Below are 21013 nucleotides of genomic sequence, written 5' to 3' on the forward strand. Positions count from 1 at the left end.
TTTTGGGTCATTTCTAGCTTGTTAGCTAGCTACCTAACGTTAAATTAGCTGGCTAGCCAGTTCAAATAATGACCATATCATTTAGCTGACAACGTCTTAACTTTAGCTAATTTGTATTCATTATTACAGGAAAATAAACTCACAACAAGATCATTATTTACAAGTTAATGGTGAGCTAATTACAGAAAATACCTTACGGTTGTGAGTGTGAGTGTGACGAAATAAAAGCAGGGCATACCCGAGAATTTTAGAACTTGGAGACTGTCTTGTTGGCCTAACGTTACATCCTAACCAGAGTTTTCCCCCTCGTGATGTCGTCTGCTGGATTGTTAGCGGTGTTGATATATCTCCACTCCCTAACATCTGTGAGATCTTGTATCTCAGTGATTCTGGTGCCGACAAACATTTTGTAACAACACGACTCCGATTGCAGCCTTTCAAGACGGTCATTTAATCTGACCACAGGGTGTTCCTGCGTACCTCCAAAGTAAGCTCAGTTTGCAGAAGACAAGCTGGTTGGGCTCCAGTCAGGGTATCACTGAGCTCCAGGCGGGCATTGAGAGTTGCCGCTTGGGTGCCACTCGAGATCTTGCCACAAGGAATGAGACATGTACTTGTCCTTGGTCGTCCTCGGTGTGGAGATAGGCCACAGAGCCGTATGCTCTCTCTGATGCATCGCAGAAGATGTGTATGTCGGTGGTCACTGTGGCGCTGTCTATATTTGGAGGGACATAACACCTAGGGATGGCAACCTCTGACAATGTCGGAAGTTCGCGCTCCCACTCCTTCCACTGGTCTAATAGGGGTGCCGATAAGAGGGGGTCGTCCCATCCCCTCTCCTTCTTCCAGAGCTCCTGTACCAGGATATTTGCTCTTGTCATGTATGGGATGATATATCCCAGGGGGTCATACTGGCTGGCAAGAGTACGGTAGATGGTCCTCATGGTGGGCATCGGCTCCACCACAGGGTGGTACTTGTACCCCCATTGACGGATCTCGAATCCTCCTGTGGCAAGCAGAGTCCTTATCTTGTTCACCAGCTGGCATGCTTCCTGGGATGCAGGGAGGCTATGCAGGCAATTGTCGATGTTAAAGGCATGTTCCATCTGTAGCACATCCTCGTTAGCATCCTTGTGATCTCGCACATCTTGCTGCAAGGCGAATGTGGTGCAGCAGGGGCTGCAGGTCGTGCCAAAAGGAAGAACCTGCCATTCGTAGACGTCTGGACCTTGGTCACTCTTCAGATCCCTCCACAGGAATCAGATAAGTTCTCGGTCTTTGGGCAGCAGGCGCACTTGATGAAACATGGCCTTGATGTCTCCACAGATAGCCACTGTGTGCTGCCTGAATCTCAGGAGGACACCAAGCAGGGAAGGACTCAAGGTGGGTCCTGGTAGGAGGAGTTTGTTAAGAACTTGGCCCTTGTACGTGAAGGAACAGTTGAACACTAACATGTTCTTTCCGTTGTTGTGCACCAGATTGTGCGGTATGTACCAGAACTCCTCTGCCGAGTCAACCTCTTCTTGGGGGAGCTTGATCACATAGCCTGCAGTTTCTAGCTTATGAACTTCTTGGCAGTAGATCTTTGTCTGCTCTGGGTTCTTGGCTAAATGCCGCTTGGTGCTCCTCAGATGAGCCAAGACTACCTCCTTGGGTGCTTTCAATCGTGGAGAGACCTTAACTCAGAGTAGAGGAGTGGCGTAGCATGCAACATCTCCTACAGTCACACATACAGTGTCAGTCTCAAGGGTGCGGATAGCCTCATGATCTTGCTTGGACTGGGTCACCATCTTCTTGTTACGGTAAGGCAGGGTATCAATCTGCCACAGCTTCTCCACATGGTGGAAGAAGTCATCTGAATGGGAGATGGTGGAAGTGAACAGGCACTGTTGTTCATTGCCGGAATTGGACGGGAAGTTGAAAGGCCCTTGGAGTGCCCAACCAAGTCTTGTGTTGACTGCAACAGGCCCACCTTGAGGGCCCATGTGCACCGGTTCCATTGATGTCAGCAAGTGGGGTGACCTGTCGGCAGGTAGCTAAGAGCGTTGTGCCAGTAACAGAAAGGTCGCTGGTTCTAATCCCCGAGCCGACTAGGTGAAAAATATGTCTGTGCCCTTGAGCACGGCACTTAACCCTAATTGCTCCTGTAAGTCGCTCTGGATAAGAGCGTCTGCTAAATGACTAAAATGTAATCTGAACCGATCAGGACCAGGGGACTGGACTTGGTGAAGGTCTTGAGGGTAAGACCTCGGAGGTGTTGGTAATGCTTCTGCAAAACCTCCACTGGGTAGGAGTACTCTGCGAGGCCTAGGTCATCAGCAGTGAAGTCTTTGGTGATACTGAACTGCTTGGACGGGTTGCACACTGGTGAGTGCTTAAAAGTGACTGAGTGGCCTTTTAACTGCACCACCTCTTGATGTACGGTCCTAAGCATCAGGGACTCTGCTTTCTTTGGCAATGCCAGCTGCTGAACAGCAGAGGGAAGGACAATGGTAAGCTCTGAGGCATCATCTAGGACTGCATAAGTTTCGAGCGATTTACATTTTAGTCATTTAGCAGACGCTCTTATCCAGAGCGACTTACAGTTAGTGAGTGCATACATTTATTTTTTATACTGGCCCCCCGTGGGAATCGAACCCACAACCCTGGCGTTGCAAACGCCATGCTCTACCAACTGAGCTACATCCCTGCTGGCCATTCCCTCCCCTACCCTGGACGACGCTGGGCCAATTGTGCGCCGCCCCATGGGTCTCCCGGTCACGGCCAGCTACGACAGAGCCTGGATTCGAACCAGGATCTCTAGTGGCACAGCTAGCACTGCGATGCAGTGCCTTAGACCACTGCGCCACTCGGGAGACCTTTTGTTACCATTGTGTAGCCGGACCACCTTTAGCATCACATGGCCAGAGTGATTTGGTCGGTCCAGGTAGACTGTAGTTCGGAGATGTGTTGAGGTGTGCTTCTACATCTGCATCACTTACTGTTTGGGATTTTAGGCTGGGTTTCTGTATAGCACTTTGTGACATCTGCTGATGTAAAAAGGGCTTTATAAATACATTTGATTGATTGACTCATATCCTCTTCTTCAGCGAGGATAGTGAAGGATAGTCAGGTGTTTCTCTTTGCAGATGTTGCACCACTTCTTTAGGGTGCAGGAATCTGGCTGGTGTCCTCGCCCACACCGCCAGCCCCGGTCTTTATTCTTGACCCACTGAGCTATATGGTCTTTGGAGAGCTTCTTAAACTCCTCACAAAAATTGAGGTAGTGTTCTTGGTTCTTGCAGAAAGGGCAGTACGGTTTAGGCTTCTCTTTTCCCTTGGATGCCTTCCTTTCCTGCGGAGCTGAGGACTTTTTCTTGGACTTTGTTGAAGACTCAGTAGTCTGGTCTGTGTTGTAGAGGACGATGGCAGACTTGTTCTTGTTGTGGGAAGGCGGGCGCTGTTCTTTAGTTATTTTTTCCTCTTTTTGGTACAACTCAACGGCCCGACTTGCAATCCATGCAGTCATGTCAGGTAGAGTGTAGGTTCTATCGACTCCTGTTTGAAGAATACCTTTGGTAAGGCAATACTCCACAAAACCGTCTCTGTAGGCTCCTGGCAGCTTGTTGAGAAGGCGATCCACGTGTGAGCCACACATCAACTCGAATCCGTTGGCACCCTCTAGTGTCTGGAGCATACTCACGAGAGAATGGGCTGAGAGAGCGAACTCGTCGAATGCTGCAGCATGTCCCACCTTGATAGATGTCGCATTCAGGATGGCTCCAAGCTCGCTCTGCACTAACTGCCTTGGCTGTCCATATTTGTCTTGGAGTGTGCTCATGGCAGTGGATTAGGGATTTGGATCATGCGTACATGACTGGGCCAGTTTTTAAGCACTTGGAAGCTTGAGGTGCTCTAGCAGAACATGGTACTTGTAATGCTCTGTCAGATGAGGATGGGGGCCAAGCAGGCTGTCCAGGGCCATCCTCAGTAGGGCAAAGTCACTCTCGCGACCCCTGCTGAAGTGTGGGAGTTTTGGCTTTGGGATCACAAAGGAGGAGGATATAACTAGGTCCATTAGGTTTGGGCCTGGAGTCACAAGTGCTAGAAGCACCCCAGGTGTTGGCTGCCGGTGTGGATTGGGCCTGTGTGGTTTCATCGCCCGTGACCTTTGTAGGATAAGAGCGGGCGTGGTGATGGCATGCTCAAAGGTGGTCCAGCAGTTGATGCTGAGAGCTGGGATGACTGATTAAACAATGGAGGTTGATCAGTCCAATGGCGTGGGATTAGCAGCAAGGAGGAGGCATCGCTCTGGTTGACTAGATCATGGTTGTGGACACCTGGACCTGAGGTAAGTCCTTGGTTGATGTCATGCCAGGAGACATGGGAAGTTGCTGGAGGTTGCCCTAATATGAGCGGGTGGCTGGTCTGGGGCCACCAGGAGTGCCCCTCACGTGATCCTGCCTGGTGGTCGATCGCTTCTTGAGTTGTTGACTCCTGCTTGGTGACACTCTTTGTCGGCTGACTGGGCAAGATACGGCTAGGGGTGCATAGAGGGGTAGAGTAACCTTCACCCTTTTCTAGGAGGGAGTGGCGCCGCTGCGCCTTCGTCAGCTCGTTCTGGGCCTGGTGAAGGCATTGCTGCTCTCTCCTTTGTCTTTCTCTACTCTCCAGCTGCTTCTCCTGGTATATTCTCTCCATGGTGAGTTGGAGTCTCTCCATCTCTATTTCGGAATTGAACCGTGCTGCCTCTCTCTCTTCAGCTAACTGGTGTTCCAGTTCTTTAGGTTCTATCTTCTTAAGATGAACTTGAATATATAAGTGATCTCTGTTGTCGCCATTACTGCTTTGTTGACTGCGGGCTGGCGACCCCCTTCCTTGGAGGGGCTGTGCTTTTAATGCCTTTTGTTCTGGCTGGCCTGGGCTCAACAGTTTGCTTTGTGAAGGTTGGTGATGATCCTCTTCATCAGAATCCTCCTCAAGGTCTTCTTCTTCGGGGGCATGGCTTGCCTGAAGCTGACCTGTGGGGGAGGGCTCACCAGTTAGAATACCCTCATCTCGGTGGGCATGTCCACTTGGAATGGTGGTTGACTTTGTAGTCCCCTAGTCTTTTAGGCTGCTGTATCTGCCAATGTCGATGGTCATATCCTCTGGGCTGGGACCCTTGGGAGATCTGGTTGTCCTCAGTCTTGATGTCAATCATCTGGCTCGAAGGACCATAAAATGGAGTCTGGTGCTCTCTAATGTGTGGATAGGCCACTGGGAGTAAACGGATCCCGGACTGCACTCTGGTCAAAGAGTGATGACAGACACAGAAGTCCAGTGTAGGAGTTTAATGATGAAACAATATAATTTACATGTGATATTTGGTCAAAAACGCACAAATATCCCTGCACGAAAGCCAACCGAAATGAGAAATAAATTTCCTTTTTATACTAACAAGTGGTTGCCATGGTGAATAATCCAATAATAATTGGTAGGACACATGAAAGGAAACATCAAAGAGTTTACCGGAATCTCTAAATGAAAATGCTGGCAGAACAATAAAATGTCCTTGTAGATCTAATAAAAGTTAGAGGATTCTAAATTAATATTTAAGGGGCTATTATACAACATTACTGTCTCTGGTAAATACACACTATATCAAATAAAATCAATGTTTATTTGTCACATGCGCAGGATACAGAAGGTGTTAACAATACAGTGAAATGGTTACTTGCATAGTGGAGTCTTTTGTTTAGACATGAAGCTACAGTTGAAGTCGGAAGTTTACATTCACTTAGGTTGGAGTCATTAAAACTTGTTTTTCAACCACTCCACAAATGTCTTGTTAACAAACTATAGCTTTGGCAAGTCGGTTAGGACATCTTCTTTGTGCATGACACAAGTCATTTTTCCAACAATTGTTTACAGACAGATAATTTCACTTATAATTCACTGTATCATGATTCCAGTGGGTCAGAAGTTTACATACACTAAGTTGACTGTGCCTTTAAACAGCTTGGAAAATTCCAGAAAATGATGTCATGGCTTTAGAAGCTTCTGATAAGCTAATTGACATAATTTGAGTCAATTGGATGTGTACCTGTGGATGTATTTCAAGGCCAACCTTCAAACTCATTGCCTCTTTGCTTGACATCATGGGAAAATCAAAAGAAATCAGTCAAGACCTCAGAAAAAAAAGTTGTAGACCTCCACAAGTCTGGTTCAGCCTTGGGAGCAATTTCCAAACGCCTGAAGGTACCACATTCATCTGTACAAACAATAGTACGCAAGTATAAACACCATGGGACCATGTAGCCGTCAAGGAGATGCGTTCTGTCTCCTAGAGATGAACGTACTTTGGTGCGAAAAGTGCAAATCAATCCCAGAACAACAGCAAAGGACCTTATGAAGATGCTGGAAGAAACAGGTACAAAAGTATCTATATCCACAGTAAAACGAGTCCTATATCGACATAACCTGAAAGGCAGCTCAGCAAGGATGAAGCCACTGCTCCAAAACCGCCATAGAAAAGCCAGACTACGGTTTGCAACTGCACATGGGGACAAAGATCTTACTTTTTGGAGAAATGCCCTCTGGTCTGATGAAACGAAAATAGAACTGTTTGGCCATAATGACCATTGTTATGTTTGGAGGAAAAAAGGGAAGGCTTGCAAGCCGAAGAACACGATCCCAACCGTGAAGCACGGAGGTGGCAGCATCATGCTGTTGGGGTGCTTTGCTGCAGGAGGAACTGAGGCACTTCATAAAATAGATGGCATCATGAGGAAGGAGAATTATGTGGATATATTGAAGCAACATCTCAAGACATCAGTCAGGAAGTTAAAGCTTGGTCTCAAATGGGTCTTTCAAATGGACAATGACCCCAAGCATACTTCCAAATGTGTGGCAAAATGACTTAAGGCCAACAAAGTCAAGGTATTGGTGGCCATCACAAAGCCCTGACCTCAATCCTATAGAAAATATGTGGGCAAAACTAAAAAAGCGTGTGCGAGCAAGGAGGCCTACAAACCTGACTCAGTTACACCAGCTCTGTCAGGAGGAATGGGCCAAAATTCATCCAACTTATTGTGGGAAGCTTGTGGAAGGCTACCCGAAACGTTTGACCCAAGTTAAACAATTTAAAAGGCAATGCTACCAAATACTAATTGAGTGTATGTTAACTTCTGACCCACTGGGAATGTGATGAAATAAATAAAAGCTGAAATAAATCATTCTCTCTACTATTATTCTGACATTTCACATTCTTAAATTAAAGTGGTGATCCTAACTGACCTAAGACGGGGAATTTTTACTAGGATTAAATGTCAGGAATTGTGAAAAACTGAGTTTAAATGTATTTGGCTAAGGTGTATGTAAACTTCCGACTTCAACTGTAGCTAGCTAGCTAAACAATGAACTATAAACCCAACTCCTAATGTTACTACCCTGCATTAATCTACAGGTAGCTAATGCTAACCACCAACTAGGTTAAATGTTATCTAGCTAGCTAACATTAGGCTATAACTAGCAATGAAAACAATAATATGAATATAGCCAGCCAGCCAGCTAACGTTAGCTAGCTAGCTAACACTATGCTTTAACTTGTAATGAAAACAACTTTCTGACCAAATTAGAAACGTATAATATCTGAAAATGTAGCTAGTTAAACTCTCTTACCCGTATACATGGATGAACACTTCTCCCTCTCTTCCACGGATGCCATGGTTGCCCTTAGTTTGAAGATGTATTCCGGAGACAGGTGTTTTATACAACAGCCTTCTGTGTTCTCTTTTCGACTCCCTCCGCATTTGCAATCAAACACCTCAATTTTCTCCTTCTCCTTAGCTATCATTCTCTGCTTCCACCGGGCATTCCACTGATTTCAAAACTCGGTACTCTTCGTGATATAAAAAAAAAAAGCTGCGTTAGAAAGAATTACCTACACGTACTGAGTCTATGTTATAGACAGAAGCGTGTAACATGACAGACCAATCCGAACTCATCTCTCGGTATGTCCAGCACATCCATTATCTCAGCCAATCATGGCTAGCAGGAAGGTTCCTGTCGTTTTCTGTGGCTAAACCAATTAGGTTCGTAATTTAACAATTGTATTCATGTTTACAGATGGCATACAAGTTTGTTATTAAGGCACATTAAAATGAATATGTTCCATAAAGCATTTCTGCCAAATAACGCATTTTGATAAAAAAAAGCACATTCAAATGCCTCTCCTGTGAAGTAGTGACGCATTTCCTGAAATAAGTCACATATATACATTCCTGCTGGGATGCGCTTTTAAATGGATACTAGTTGGCGCAATGACTGGAAGTCTATGGGAACAGCTAGCATGTCATTGTGCTAACGCTAGTATGAAGATATTTTGGAAAGTATTCAGAACCCTTGACTTTTTCCACATTTTGCTACGTTACAGCCTTATTCTAAAATTGATTACAATTATTTTTTTCCCTCATCAATCTACAAACAATATCAGACCAGAAAATCTTGTATCTCATAGTCTGAGAGTCCTTTAGGTGCCTTTTGGCAAACTCCAAGTGGGCTGTCATGTGCCTTTTACTGAGGAGTGGCTTCCGTCTGGCCACTCTACCATAAAGGCCTGATTGGTGGAGTGCTGAAGAGATGGTTGTCCTTCTAGAAGGTTCTCCCATCTCCACAGAGGAACTCTGGAGCTCTGTCAGAGTGGCCATTCCGTTCTTGGTCACCTCCCTGACCAATATGGAGGACTAAAAGTGCCACAATTAAATAAATAAATACACCATTAAATAATTACTTAAATGTGTCATTAATTAATTAAATGTGTCATTAATTAATTAAAATTAGAATTAAATACATAAATGTGTAATTAAATGTATCATTAATTAATTCAAATACCGATTCATTTTATGTAAAATACATATATAATTATTTCACTATTTACATTTACATTTCATGATCCTGCATTGCAGTGATTCATGAATTACTTAAAACTGTCAAACTGACCCATCAAAGTCAGTGGGCGGGGCTAACGCGAATCTAGTCTGATCCATTGCTTTGGTCTGAAGTAGAGTAGGCCAACCTGGATAGAGACAATGGAGGATCTCCGTGAACTTTCCAGGGAGTTGGTTAGAGACATTTTAAACTTAGCAGAGGATGTAGAAGCAGGACCTGCTGACCCAGAGCATGTAGCTAGTAAAGCAGAGGAACTTATTGAAGTTGTTGGAGTCATTTCCGCACTTTCCGACGAAGATATCGACCACAGAGTGATTGCAAATCTAGAAGAAGTTGTCCACCGCTTCTCTGGTACCAGGGCACTTCAGGCCCAACACACACAGGGACCGGGGCGTTTGGCGTTTGACATACTGAGTGCAGTTCTGGAGCATCAACTTCTTTGTGGAGTTCCCGCAGTTCAAATTTGCAGCGATGTTCGGTGTGTCAAAGAGGACCATCAGGAGGCGCATGCAACAATACAGTTTAAGGTATTTACACTAAATTCATGAGTTTTCTGTTTATGAATTGCTGCTCTCATACACTCGGAAAGAATATGACGTTTAAGGTAACATTACTTGATGTTGTGTTTTTCTTGTTTGTACAGAAAGACAGATCTCTATTCAGCTGTGAATGATGAGGAGTTAGACCGTATTGTAAGTGAAATTCACAAAGTCATCCAAACACCGGCTACAAGCTAATGCGTGGTCACCTGAATGCAAGAGGTGTGCATGTTCCAAGTGAGTAGATAATAATATGGGCATTATTTAAATGTATTTTTAATTTGGAGCTCTGCCCCTTTGAAAGGTGAAGGAAGCCCGCTTATGGAAAGACATCAACCTGTGAGCTGTAGTTTCTACAGTGCATACTATGCAAAGCTGTATTATTTAAAAAAACTGAATAAGTAACATTTCATTTCTCACTGCCTTGGTGACCAAAAATAACAATCTTGTGTAAGGACATGTCAAACTAGTTTTAAGTACAAGACTGATTATGCTTGTCATCCATTCAGGTTCCTGAAGAATATGGGATCGATTGGAACGGACCTCACTGCCTTCATCGAGGCACTGTGTCAGTCCCCGAGGTTCAGCTGGCCCGTGAGCTCTCAGATGAAGAGGTTGCAATTTTGCCAGCTCCAGGAGTTTCTGTTACTGATGCACTTAGACTATATGTAGAGACTGTGGAAGTGTTATCAAGAATCTTAGACTGATGTCCAACCCATGTTTTTATTTGTTGTGTTAGAACAAGCAAGGAAAAACTGAAAGTTTACTTTCCTTTTAAAAGAAAGGAAAAAAAGCTGTTTCTTTGAAGCTTCCTGTCTCATTATGGTCCACAGAATGACTAACATGAATGCTGTACTGTTAGCACTGAAGGTGCAGAACAGTTTGATTTTAGTAAATGGAAGAAAAAAAAGTCAACTACTGCACAGTGTGTTAATGTTTTCAAAGACACTGAACTTGTGTCAATTCATCTGAACTGTGTATGCATTGACATTAGGGCTGGGCAATATGGAGAAAATCAAATATCACATTTTTGACCTAACACCTTGATGTCGATATTGCAACGATATTGTAAGGTTGACAATTGGTGCATTCACAAAATATCTTCCACATTTAGATTTCGGATAAATAACTATCATATTGTGGATATAATGACTAAGTGGTAAAAGGCAAATAATAGAACAGCTAGAACAGTCTGGTAAGTTCAGAAAATGACATCACTTTACTGTAATGCAGCCTTTGAAACCAGGAAAAGACTAAACTTACCATGTAACGATATTACACTTCTTCAAAATCTAATGGTGCTTTTCCATTACATGGTACCTACTCGCCTCGTCCTAAAATCTGCAATGGGAAACGGACGCACAGCGAGTCGAGGCGAGGCGAGTCAAGTAGGTACTGGTAATGGAAAAGCACCTTAAGACGATATCTAGTCTTATATCACGATAGATATAATATTAAAATATTGCCCAGCCCTAATTGACGTCTGAAAAAACTTAAACAAGCCCAAATCCAGTACTTTTTATGGCAGCGACAAGTGCTTTCTCAAAGTCCATGTAGAGTTTGAAATGAGCTGGCAGCTTTAGGGTTTCAAAGCATGTGGAGGACGTAGGAAGGGTTCCCCCAGAAATCTCCACTCTCAGTTCAGGAGGAAGCATCTCCCAGCCAACCCAGAATGTCAGCAGCTGGGCCAGGGTACCTGATGAAGCTAAAAGTCATAAAATGGATTAAAGACATTTAGTTCAACTGTAATTGATCATATCTATCCATGAGACATAGAAGCATTTGTAAAGAGAGAAAATAAGGTTTATACCTGTTTCAATGAACATCCTTAGAAAGCCAGTGATGCGGCAGGTGGTGTCTAAGTCAAAGTCTTCATCATCACTGTCCTCAACTGGCCATGTGATTTTTTCTAGGAGCATCTTAAAGAAAACAAAAATTGTAATTTAAAAAAAGGGAGAACTTATTTTGGTGAAGGACTATGCAGATCAAATTCTTAGAAAATGGAAAAATATCCATCTCAGTCATTGAAAATACACGTAAATTCATCAAGTTAAGTCACAAATATAACTAAATTACTGACTTACCTGGGGTGTGAACTGCATTTCAGCCATTTTGGGGAAAAGAAGTGGTACAACATCCGGCCTAGATGTCAGCAGGGGCCATACCATCACATCTTTCAGTCCCTTTCTCAACTGTTTAATTTGGCGCATGGTCCTCCCAACGACCTAAGAGACAGACCGACCCATATTACAGCCCAAATCCTTAACCCAAATTTGACAAAAGTTGGCACAGTAGGAAAAATGTTAATAAACACAATAAAGTGCTTTATAAAAATCCATTAAAACTCTAGTACTTAAACTCTCGTGTTAACATAACAAGCCAGGGTTCACAACACATTCTATAATTTCAACAAGTACAGCGATGAATTCTGTCACTTAACCAGCAGGAACTCACTGCATGGAGTAGAAGTTTGTTATGTAGCCATCTCCGATTTGTTTTGGTGACTGCCGGAAGATCCCAAGACATGGAAAGATCTGAAACTGTGTCCTTCTGTTCCGGTGTAAGATCTTCATGTTCAAGCTAGAATTAAGACCATACAAGTTATTATATCTGCCCAAGCAATATTTTTTACATGGCAAAGTTTCTTTTAGGTTACATACCAGTTCTATGATGCTCCTGATGTGCAGATCAGGACACTCTTCTGTAACAACAGTAGCCATTTCAGGGTCCCCATTGAACAGTACATGAATTACAGCAGGACTTAGTCCTGTGACATGGGGACCATCATGCAGAAAGGTGTGGCCCAACATCCTTCCTGCAACCCGGAAGAGGTTGCTTTCAATAAGTGCCTCTGATGCTGCTGGAACAAGATGGTCAGGTTCACCCTCAAATAGCAGTGTTCGGCCCATTCCTCCTGTAAAGTACCAAGAGAGCAGGGAATAAAGTCACAACAATTAACCTCTTAAATACATTAAATAAAAATGTATGATAGATAGATAGATAGTTAGATAGATAGATAGATAGATAGATATATTACATCATACTAGTGGCGATTACTTGGCCTGTGGTATTGCTGCTTGTAGAATTCACTTAAACCAAATTGTAGCCTACTCCAAAATGACTTACAGAAGGACCCCAAACCACTTCAAATTCAATTCCCCTGTATACCCTACTACAGACTTACCTGACACAAAACATTGCCCACCGGCCCTCCGCTAAACAGCACATATCCGCGTTCATCAACCACCAGAACGTACGTGTACGCGTGTGTGTGTGTGCGCGCGCATAGAGAGAGGCGGTGTAGAGTGAGTCACGACACAAACAGGTGCTCAGTCAGCGTTGCATGCAGTGTGAGAATGGCAAGCAGCAAGAGCGGCAAAAGCCAATGTGTGCTTCTTTTACCTATATATGTAACGCTATCTTTTGCGTTTATCCAAACGTCGTCAAACTTGGCACTGCACTTACTCGTGACCAGAGCAAGACACCTGTCAAGTTTGAAATCCATCGGACTAACTGAGAGACATGCGCTACAGACAGACATTTCTGCAATTTATAGATGGATTAACCTTCAAAAAATTAGTAAGATACTTACCAAGATCTAGACTGAATCCAAACTGGAGTTTGGATATGATTGTTGTCATAAAGTACCGCATCACTCCCTCTCCGATAGCAACATCACCTGAAATAAAATACTGATAATAACACTGGAAAAAAAGTGGCGGCCTATAATAATAATAATAATTGGTCATTTAGCAGACGCTCTTATCCAGAGCGACTTACAAGAGCAATTAGGGTTAAGTGCCTTGCTCAAGGGCACATCGACAGATTTTTCACCTAGTCGGCTCGGGGATTAGAACCAGCGACCTTTCGGTTACTGGCCCAACGCTCTTACCCACTAAGCTACCTGCCGCCCGTCACAATACAGGTAACTGGATTTGGTAACATTTAACAAGAAAGGGAGAAAAACTTCTATTGGCTGTAATTCTAGAATAGCATCCTTAATATTGATTATTCCAGATAACAAGAGTATATTGTGCACAATATTCACATACATACATATAACATTTTTATCAATTATATAATTTTGTGCATTCCATTCTCCCATTTAACAATTCCATATAAGCTACTTGAGTGGTATAAACTGTACTGATGTATTTATATTATAAATGTTATATTACTTACCAACCAGAGTACAATGAAGTGGACATGCCCATTCTTGCTGCTGTTTATAGAATAAGAGAAGCTCCCGTTCCCTGTCCTCTTCAGAGTCCCTTACATCCATCTTCATTCTAAGTGGTTTCCCAGTTGCATGTTCCCTTAGCAGATTCTCTTTGAAAACTTTGGCAGCTTGAGTGGGTTCTTTAATAAGCTTCCATTCTAAACAAACAACAACAATAAAGTTATCTATTACAGAGAGACATATTGTGAGTTGGCATGTTACCTGCATATACAGATATCCTCTCACTCTACAGAACAGGAGGAAAATTCTGTTCATTTCACTGACAAAACGTGAGACCCAACATCTTCAGAACCTGTCACAACGCTGAGTTGACATAAAAACAGCACTACTAAACAACTACAACTAAATATTAGAAAAATAGAAAAACCCAGTTGCATGTTATTAATTGTCTGTAACTGTATTATCTTATCTAATTATATCCTACAGGTGTTATCTTTCTATTAACTTTTCAGTTACACACAATCTTATAGCAACACTATTGTGATGACACAAACCACTGTCTGTTTCTTTGCGATCCAACTCCTCGTTGACAATCACTGCCGGTACTACTGCACTCTCAGCTGATGTTTCAGGCCTCACTGGAACACTGTCACTGACTAGGGCTGTCTCACTATCATTTTCTTCACTTTGGCCTCCCTCTTGTTCTCTTTCTGATTCCTGCATGGGTGTCCTTGAAGTTAACACAATTGAAATGATGGTCATACTCGCTTATTTGTGTGCACAACAATAAGAGAGACATATTCCCAAAGAAAATAAATTATGCTACCCTTGCATTGCTTTAAGAAGTACATACCCATTGCAGCTCAATCTGTGCAGCTTCATCTCTGAAAAGGGAACTTCCTTCTGACAAGTGATGCAGGGGATGACTGGACCAGAGGCAGGACGTGAGCTCTCCTAACAACAACAACAACAAATGGCTTTTAATTAATGATTAAAAGTCACCAGTAATCTTTGTTTTGATTATGTATTAAACTAAGTCTCTGTAAATGTATGTACACAATCTAAGGGTAGATCCTGTTGAAGTGGACGTATGTAGATTGTAGCCTGTCCAATCATCGTCGATGGATCTTTCAGATAGGCAAGGGTGTATCCAGTGCTGGGACACTGAAGCAACGCAAGATTTCGACTGCGAGTAGATCCTACAAGTTTTAGAAATTCAAAGCCTCCCCCTTGTTGGAGCTTCGGAAACACTTCCATCAGTTTATTTGTTATAACCATGGGATCGTGGTCATTCCCTGGAGAAAAAAACAAAACAAAATCATAACTCACCTCACCTTAAATTAAGCAAATAAGCCTGTGATAACTATTATTGACACTATGAACACCAATTAAGTTTGAGTCACTATAAAAAGAAATGCAAATAATTTCAACAAGCCACAGACAGTACAAACTTTTTTTACTTTTGGTAAATGCCTAGTTTCGCACTGACCTGAAAATGTTACTTTTTGCTCTCCAAGTCCTGAAGTAAGAAGTTCAGCTTTAAACAGTACGCTTGGAATTTTATCCGCATTGTGGTCAGCCAAACAACAGACAGTGTGTGTGTAGCTTCTTCGGCTAACTTGGACTTGTGCTGGTCGTCTCGTCATATTCCTTCTGGCTCCAATGTTATATGGCGCAAAGAGCCTTGCTACCTCCGCTGCAACACAGAAAAACGTAACAGCTCAATGGTCACCAGTCAGCTAAAACAGCCTCTACTTCTATCTTGGGATGCTCAAGCCAGCTAACACCATTTAGCCGATTAGCGAACTAGCTAGGTTTATGCTTCCCCCCCTAAACCAACGTAGAGGTGAATAGCGCCACCCAGTGTATTGGAATGTGTTCAGTAGCTCTGCATCAATCCATTATCCGGAATTGATTTGTCTTGGCTTGATGCAGAGGGTAACCAATCAGGCGTTAGGTTCCGCCTACCAACTTTTGATGGGTCAGTTTGACAGTTTTAAGTAATTCATGAATCACTGCAATGCAGGATCATGAAATGTAAATGTAAATAGTGAAATAATTATATATGTATTTTACATAAAATGAATCGGTATTTGAATTAATTAATGACACATTTAATAACACATTTATGTATTTAATTCTAATTTTAATTAATTAATGACACATTTAAGTAATTATTTAATGGTGTATTTATTTATTTAATTGTGGCACTTTTAGTCCTCCATAGACCAAGGCCATTCTCCCCCAATTGCTCACTTTGGCTGTGCGGCCAGCTCTAGGAAGAGTCTTGGGGGTTGCCTTTCCAAATCATGTCCAATCAATTGAATACCACAGCTGGACTCCAATCAAGTTGTAGAAACATCTCAAGGATTATCAATGGATACAGGATGCACCTGTGCTCAATTTCGAGTCTCATAGCAAAGGGTCTGAATACTTATGTAAATAAGGTATTTCTTTTTTTTAATTTATACATTTGCAAAAATATCTATAAACTTGTTTTTGCTTTGTCATTATGGAGTATTGTGTGTAGATTCATGAGGAAAATGTTTAATTCAATCCATTTTAGTATAAGGTTGTAACGTAACAAAATGTGGAAAAAGGGAAGGGGTCTGAATAGTTTCCGAATGCACTGTATTCCCCTCTCTTTTTTCCCCAGGGCAGGACTATGTTAATCACAGATGCACTTTACATATTTCAAGGTTCAGTTCTCTGGTTGTTTAGCCAAGTGGTGTTCCTGAAGAAATGTGAATTCTCTCTGAGATATAAGCTATTTATGCCTGAAGTACCTAAAGCCCATTTTGGACTTTGTATTTGAACCATTTACATGGTAAAGACAACAATCATACTAAATAGATGCCCTGCTAGATCAGATTAGGTAATTTATCACAGCTGAAATTCATCTCTACAGTAACTTGCATAATATTATTATTCTATGGCATGGGTTGTTGGGGGTCTAGCCCACAACCAAGGATGACAATAGTTGTTGCTGAACTGTGCCATCTGTGTTGTTGGACCTGCTCTATCTATGAATCTGTCTCTCAGTGTCTGTGTGTTTCTCCACCCGTCTCCTCCCGCCGTCATTGAGACATTGAGATTTTGCATGTGTACAGAAAGGTTGAGTGCCAAGGCTCCTTGGTTTCGTGAATCCATCCAAGGCGAAGAGAGCCATATGTTTCAGACAGATTTGCAGGGGAGGATGTTAGAATGCTTTTCATTTCACCAATGGATAGAGAGATGTTATTCTCAGGAGCAAACCTGAAATTTTGTGGTTGTCTTAACGAATCTCTCTCCCCGGCTGGAGAAAAGTTATGCTCAGCCAAGCTGAAAACGGTTCGTAGAGTGCTGGGATAATGTTCTCTGGCAGGATGGAGATGTGCGCTTAAACAGTCGAGAGGATTATACTTTTTAACAAGCTGTCAGTTCAACCTATTTTACCACAAGACTTCGAAACGGCATAGAAAAGGTTATGCACTGTGAATCAAGGTTGACTCCAATTCAGCTCATGATTTGACATTTGAATTGAATTGGCCACACCCCACAGGATGTAGAATGTGAGTTTGAGTGACAGGAAGTATAATTTAATTCAGTACAATTCAAAGAAATTCCACTCAGTCATGTGCCGCATTCACATGCTATCGTAGTTATTGGAAATTCCTAGTTCCCGACTGGGAAGTTTCACTTGAACGACCCTCCATGTCGGAATTACAAGTGTGAAACTCAGAGAAAATGTTGTTGCCTGAGTTGCCAAGTTGTGACGTTTCACCACTGACCTTTTACCTTTTCAAACAAAAGATGGCAACAAATCAGTTTTTGACAATATAGTCAATGTTAAGCAAGCTAGCTAACTTTATTATTAAGCTAGCTAGCTAAAATCTTATTGGATGAAGAACTGTTCTGACTTCAAAAGCACTTGAACACAATCATGTTGGATTTACGACTTCCCACTTCCCAGTTTTCCATTTCCCACAAGCATGTGAAGCCAGCAATAGAACATGAGAGTTTCATTGAATCTGACAGGTCACACTTTCAGATACCAAAGAATATATCACTTTTCTCAGAAAACAATGTTCATAAACTGTGCTCTTTTAACCGTAGTGCTTAGAATAGCCAATTATATTTCCACCAACCATTTACTTTGTTTGACGTCTTTCTGAAGGCCTCAGGGTCAAAGTGAGGGTTAAACTAATGCATTCTGGTAAATGTAGTACTTTCCCATATTGAACAAAATGTTGGTGATTAATGAAATATAATAACTTAGAATTTTCGCATACAGGTTTTGTTTTCCTTGATCATTCATTTTAAGAGTATGTCCTGAAAATCAATTGTTTCAACAATATTTCATATACAGGTATATGTATATAACGACATGTTTGATGTTTTATATACAACATGTATATTTGTATAAAATACACCTACATGTAATATAGAATAGAAGAGGCATTTCAATTTCACTGAATTCAATTCTATTTCCGTTCATTCAAATTTGAATTGCAATTCTGTATCCTGTTTACTACTTCAATTCAAATTCAAGAATTGAACTAGAATTTAATAGGCATTCTCATTCAATTCTGAATTTAGCCAAACCCTGCTGTGAATTAGACACATTTAATTTGTCTGTATGTTCCAAAAATGGCTATTGACTAATATAGAACATTAAATGGTAAAAACACATTTTTACCACCATGCACATGCTGGATTACAAGGATACAGCACCAAAACATTTTGGAGAAGAATCCTATTTGAGTCAGCACTTCGTTTAATGTTTTATTGGCTAATATCATCCAGCTTAAATCATTTTCTATACAATGCCATTAGCTACTGTGACTCCTCTCTAAGGCCTTCTTCCACACATACTGTATCTGTCTGTCTATGTTGTTCAGGGTCAGTTCTAGGTGGTCTGATGGACCTGCAGGCCCTGTCCAGAGGGGTGCAGCAGCAGCATCACAACCTGATCCGGAACAGGACCAGGCGGGCTCGGGCCCGACGCCAGGCCAACGAGGAACACGAGCTGTTCAACATCGAGGTCCTACTGGGGGTGGACTCCTCTGTGGTCAACTTCCATGGCAGAGAGCACATCCAGAAGTACCTCCTCACCCTCATGAACATAGTTAGTGCCATATATTACATTGCACTACGCAACACTACGCTACCCTACACGACACTACACTAAACCTTTTTCACACACCCAACCATTTCCACCTCTGAGGTGATTTTCTACCACAAAATCATTCTCTAACCTAAACTCTGTAACCTGTTTTATGTGCTTCACGTTTCCATGTGTTTTCCCTTGTTTCATTTCTGTCTCTTCCACCACCCATCTCCCCTCAGTTGAATGTACAGTAGCTCCTGTGTGAGACCTTGCAGAATTATTAATTTGATTCTAATGATTTTCTGGCACTCTGGCCTCACTGGCTTCAATTAGCCAGCTACCTGGCCAGTGAAATAGAATCCAGCCCATGCCCTCCGGTGGGTCAGGACAGGGGCCAGTGCTAATGAGGTTATTAACACAGGGTTAGGAAGGGCTGGGGGGCAGGGGAATGGGGTAGGACCAGGAAGAGATATATAGAGAGGGGAGGAATTAAACAGGGGACGGTAGATACGTATAAGGGTGAGGGCAAAAGAGTGTGTGTGTGAGGAAGGGAGAGAAGTGTGCGATGGGAGACTGGTGAATATTGAACAGATGCTTGTTTTATTTGGCCAAGGGAGGAAATGGCTTCACAGCTGTATCTGTGCTAGCGAGCCTTCCTTTTGTGATGAGGTGATGTTAAAGGAGTCAGGAGCAGGAGGGTAAATCACAGAATAATAGGCTTTATTCCGCAACCACAGAGTTACGCAGTAACGTGTCAAAACACTCCAGTGCGCAAAACAGGCGCTACTGGAAAATACAAGGCACATGGGAAAATATCCCGGCGATACAAAATACAAGGAGCTACACCGAGCTTCACTACTCTCCACAATAAACAATCACACACAAAGACAAGGGGGCAGAGGGAACACTTATACAGGTACTGATGAGGGGATATGAACCAGGTGTGTGTAATAAACAAGACAAAACAAATGGAATGATGAGATGAGGAGCGGCAGTGGCTAGAAGGCCGGTGACGACGAACGCCGAAGCCTGCCCGAACAAGGAGAGGTGGCAGCTTCGGAGGAAGTCATGCTGGGAGGTGCCTAGGTGCCTTACTCTGGGCGCACACCGAGCAGGGGGAGACATACACCCTCACGTCCTTAGCCAAGGTAGGCCACCAGTACATTCCGGCAGCGCACTGTACGACCAATATCTGGGTGACCAGAGGAGGGGGACGTGTGTGCCCAATAGATCAGACGGTCACGGACAAGAGAAGGCACGTCCTGCAGCCCAGCTGGACACTGAGGTGGAAATGGCTCTGTGCGTAACGCCCGCTCTATGTCCGCGTCCACCGCCCACACTACCGGCACCACAATGTAGGAGGCCGGGAGTATGGGGGATGTTGTCTATGGGCCTCTCCTCTGTGTTGTACAGCCATGACAGTGCGTCTGCCTTCACGTTCTTCGTAACCGGGATGTAAGATAGTGTAAATTGAAACCGGGTGAAGAACAAGGCCCACCTGGCCTGGCGAGGGTTCAGCCTCCTAGCTGCCGGATGTACTCCAGGTTACGGTGGTCCGTCCAGACGAGGAAAGGGTGTTTCGCACCCTCGAGCCAGTGTCTCCACATGGTCAGGGCTCGGACAACAGCCAACAGCTCCAGATCACCAACGTCGTAGTTCTGCTCCACCGGGCTGAGCTTCTTGGAGAAGAAGGCACAGGGGAGGAGCTTGGGTGGCGTGCCCGAGCATTGAGATAGGACAGCGCCTATACCTACCTTGGATGCATCCACCTCCACTATGAATGGTAGTGATGGATCGGGATGGACCAGTATTGGGGCTGAGGTGAACAGAACCCTCAGGTTACTGAAGACCCTGTCAGCCTCAGCAGACCAGCGGTGCCGGGACGGCCCACCCTTCAACAGAGATGTGATGGGAGCTGCGACCTTGCCAAAGCCCCGGATAAACCTCCGTTAGTAATTGGCAGTAATGAAACGCTGCACCTCCTTAACCATGGTTGGAGTCGGCCAATTACGCACGGCTGAAATGCGATCTCCCTCCATCTCCATGCGCACAGTGGAGGTAGTGTCTGGACTTTCCACCGTGGTTGCACCTACGGAAACACCTAGACACCTACCCTGACACTCTCGCGACTACCCTGTGAATACCCTCTGCGGCCATGAAAAGGTGGGGAGGCAGGCCCCTTCCAGGACGTCCTCTAGCAGCCATCAGATTATCCAACCGCATGGCCATGTCCACCAGTTGATTGAAGGACAACGTGTTGTCCCGGCAGGCTAGCTCCCTTCAGATGTCCTCTCG

At 43.4% G+C, this 21013-nt stretch overlaps 2 protein-coding genes across 3 annotated transcripts in view; one reads left to right on the forward strand and one right to left on the reverse strand.

Moving 5' to 3' along the window:
* Positions 1-21013, forward strand: part of LOC311142142 (A disintegrin and metalloproteinase with thrombospondin motifs 2-like) — an 85065-nt gene that overhangs the window by 37793 nt on the left and 26259 nt on the right. Inside the window, 1 exon segment of the mRNA XM_084177734.1 lies at positions 18510-18736. Coding sequence (XP_084033860.1) covers positions 18510-18736 — 227 coding nt within the window.
* Positions 10159-14667, reverse strand: LOC311142143 (G2/M phase-specific E3 ubiquitin-protein ligase-like). 2 transcript variants are annotated; one of them, XM_084177736.1, is made up of 8 exons: positions 14483-14667; positions 13632-13826; positions 13042-13128; positions 12110-12363; positions 11904-12029; positions 11534-11674; positions 11260-11368; positions 10159-11154 (listed from the first exon to the last, which is right to left on the reverse strand). In XM_084177736.1, the coding sequence occupies exons 1-8, from the start codon at positions 14484-14486 to the stop codon at positions 10943-10945; spliced, it is 1128 nt and encodes a 375-aa protein (XP_084033862.1). In that variant the 5' UTR covers positions 14487-14667; the 3' UTR covers positions 10159-10942. The 2 variants fall into 2 exon arrangements, with proteins under 2 accessions (XP_084033862.1, XP_084033861.1); XM_084177735.1 differs by lacking the exon at positions 14483-14667 and adding an exon at positions 14184-14353.

This window comes from Coregonus lavaretus, assembly GCF_964263955.1.
Source record: "Coregonus lavaretus genome assembly, chromosome: 15".
Classification (NCBI taxonomy): Eukaryota; Metazoa; Chordata; class Actinopteri; order Salmoniformes; family Salmonidae; genus Coregonus; species Coregonus lavaretus.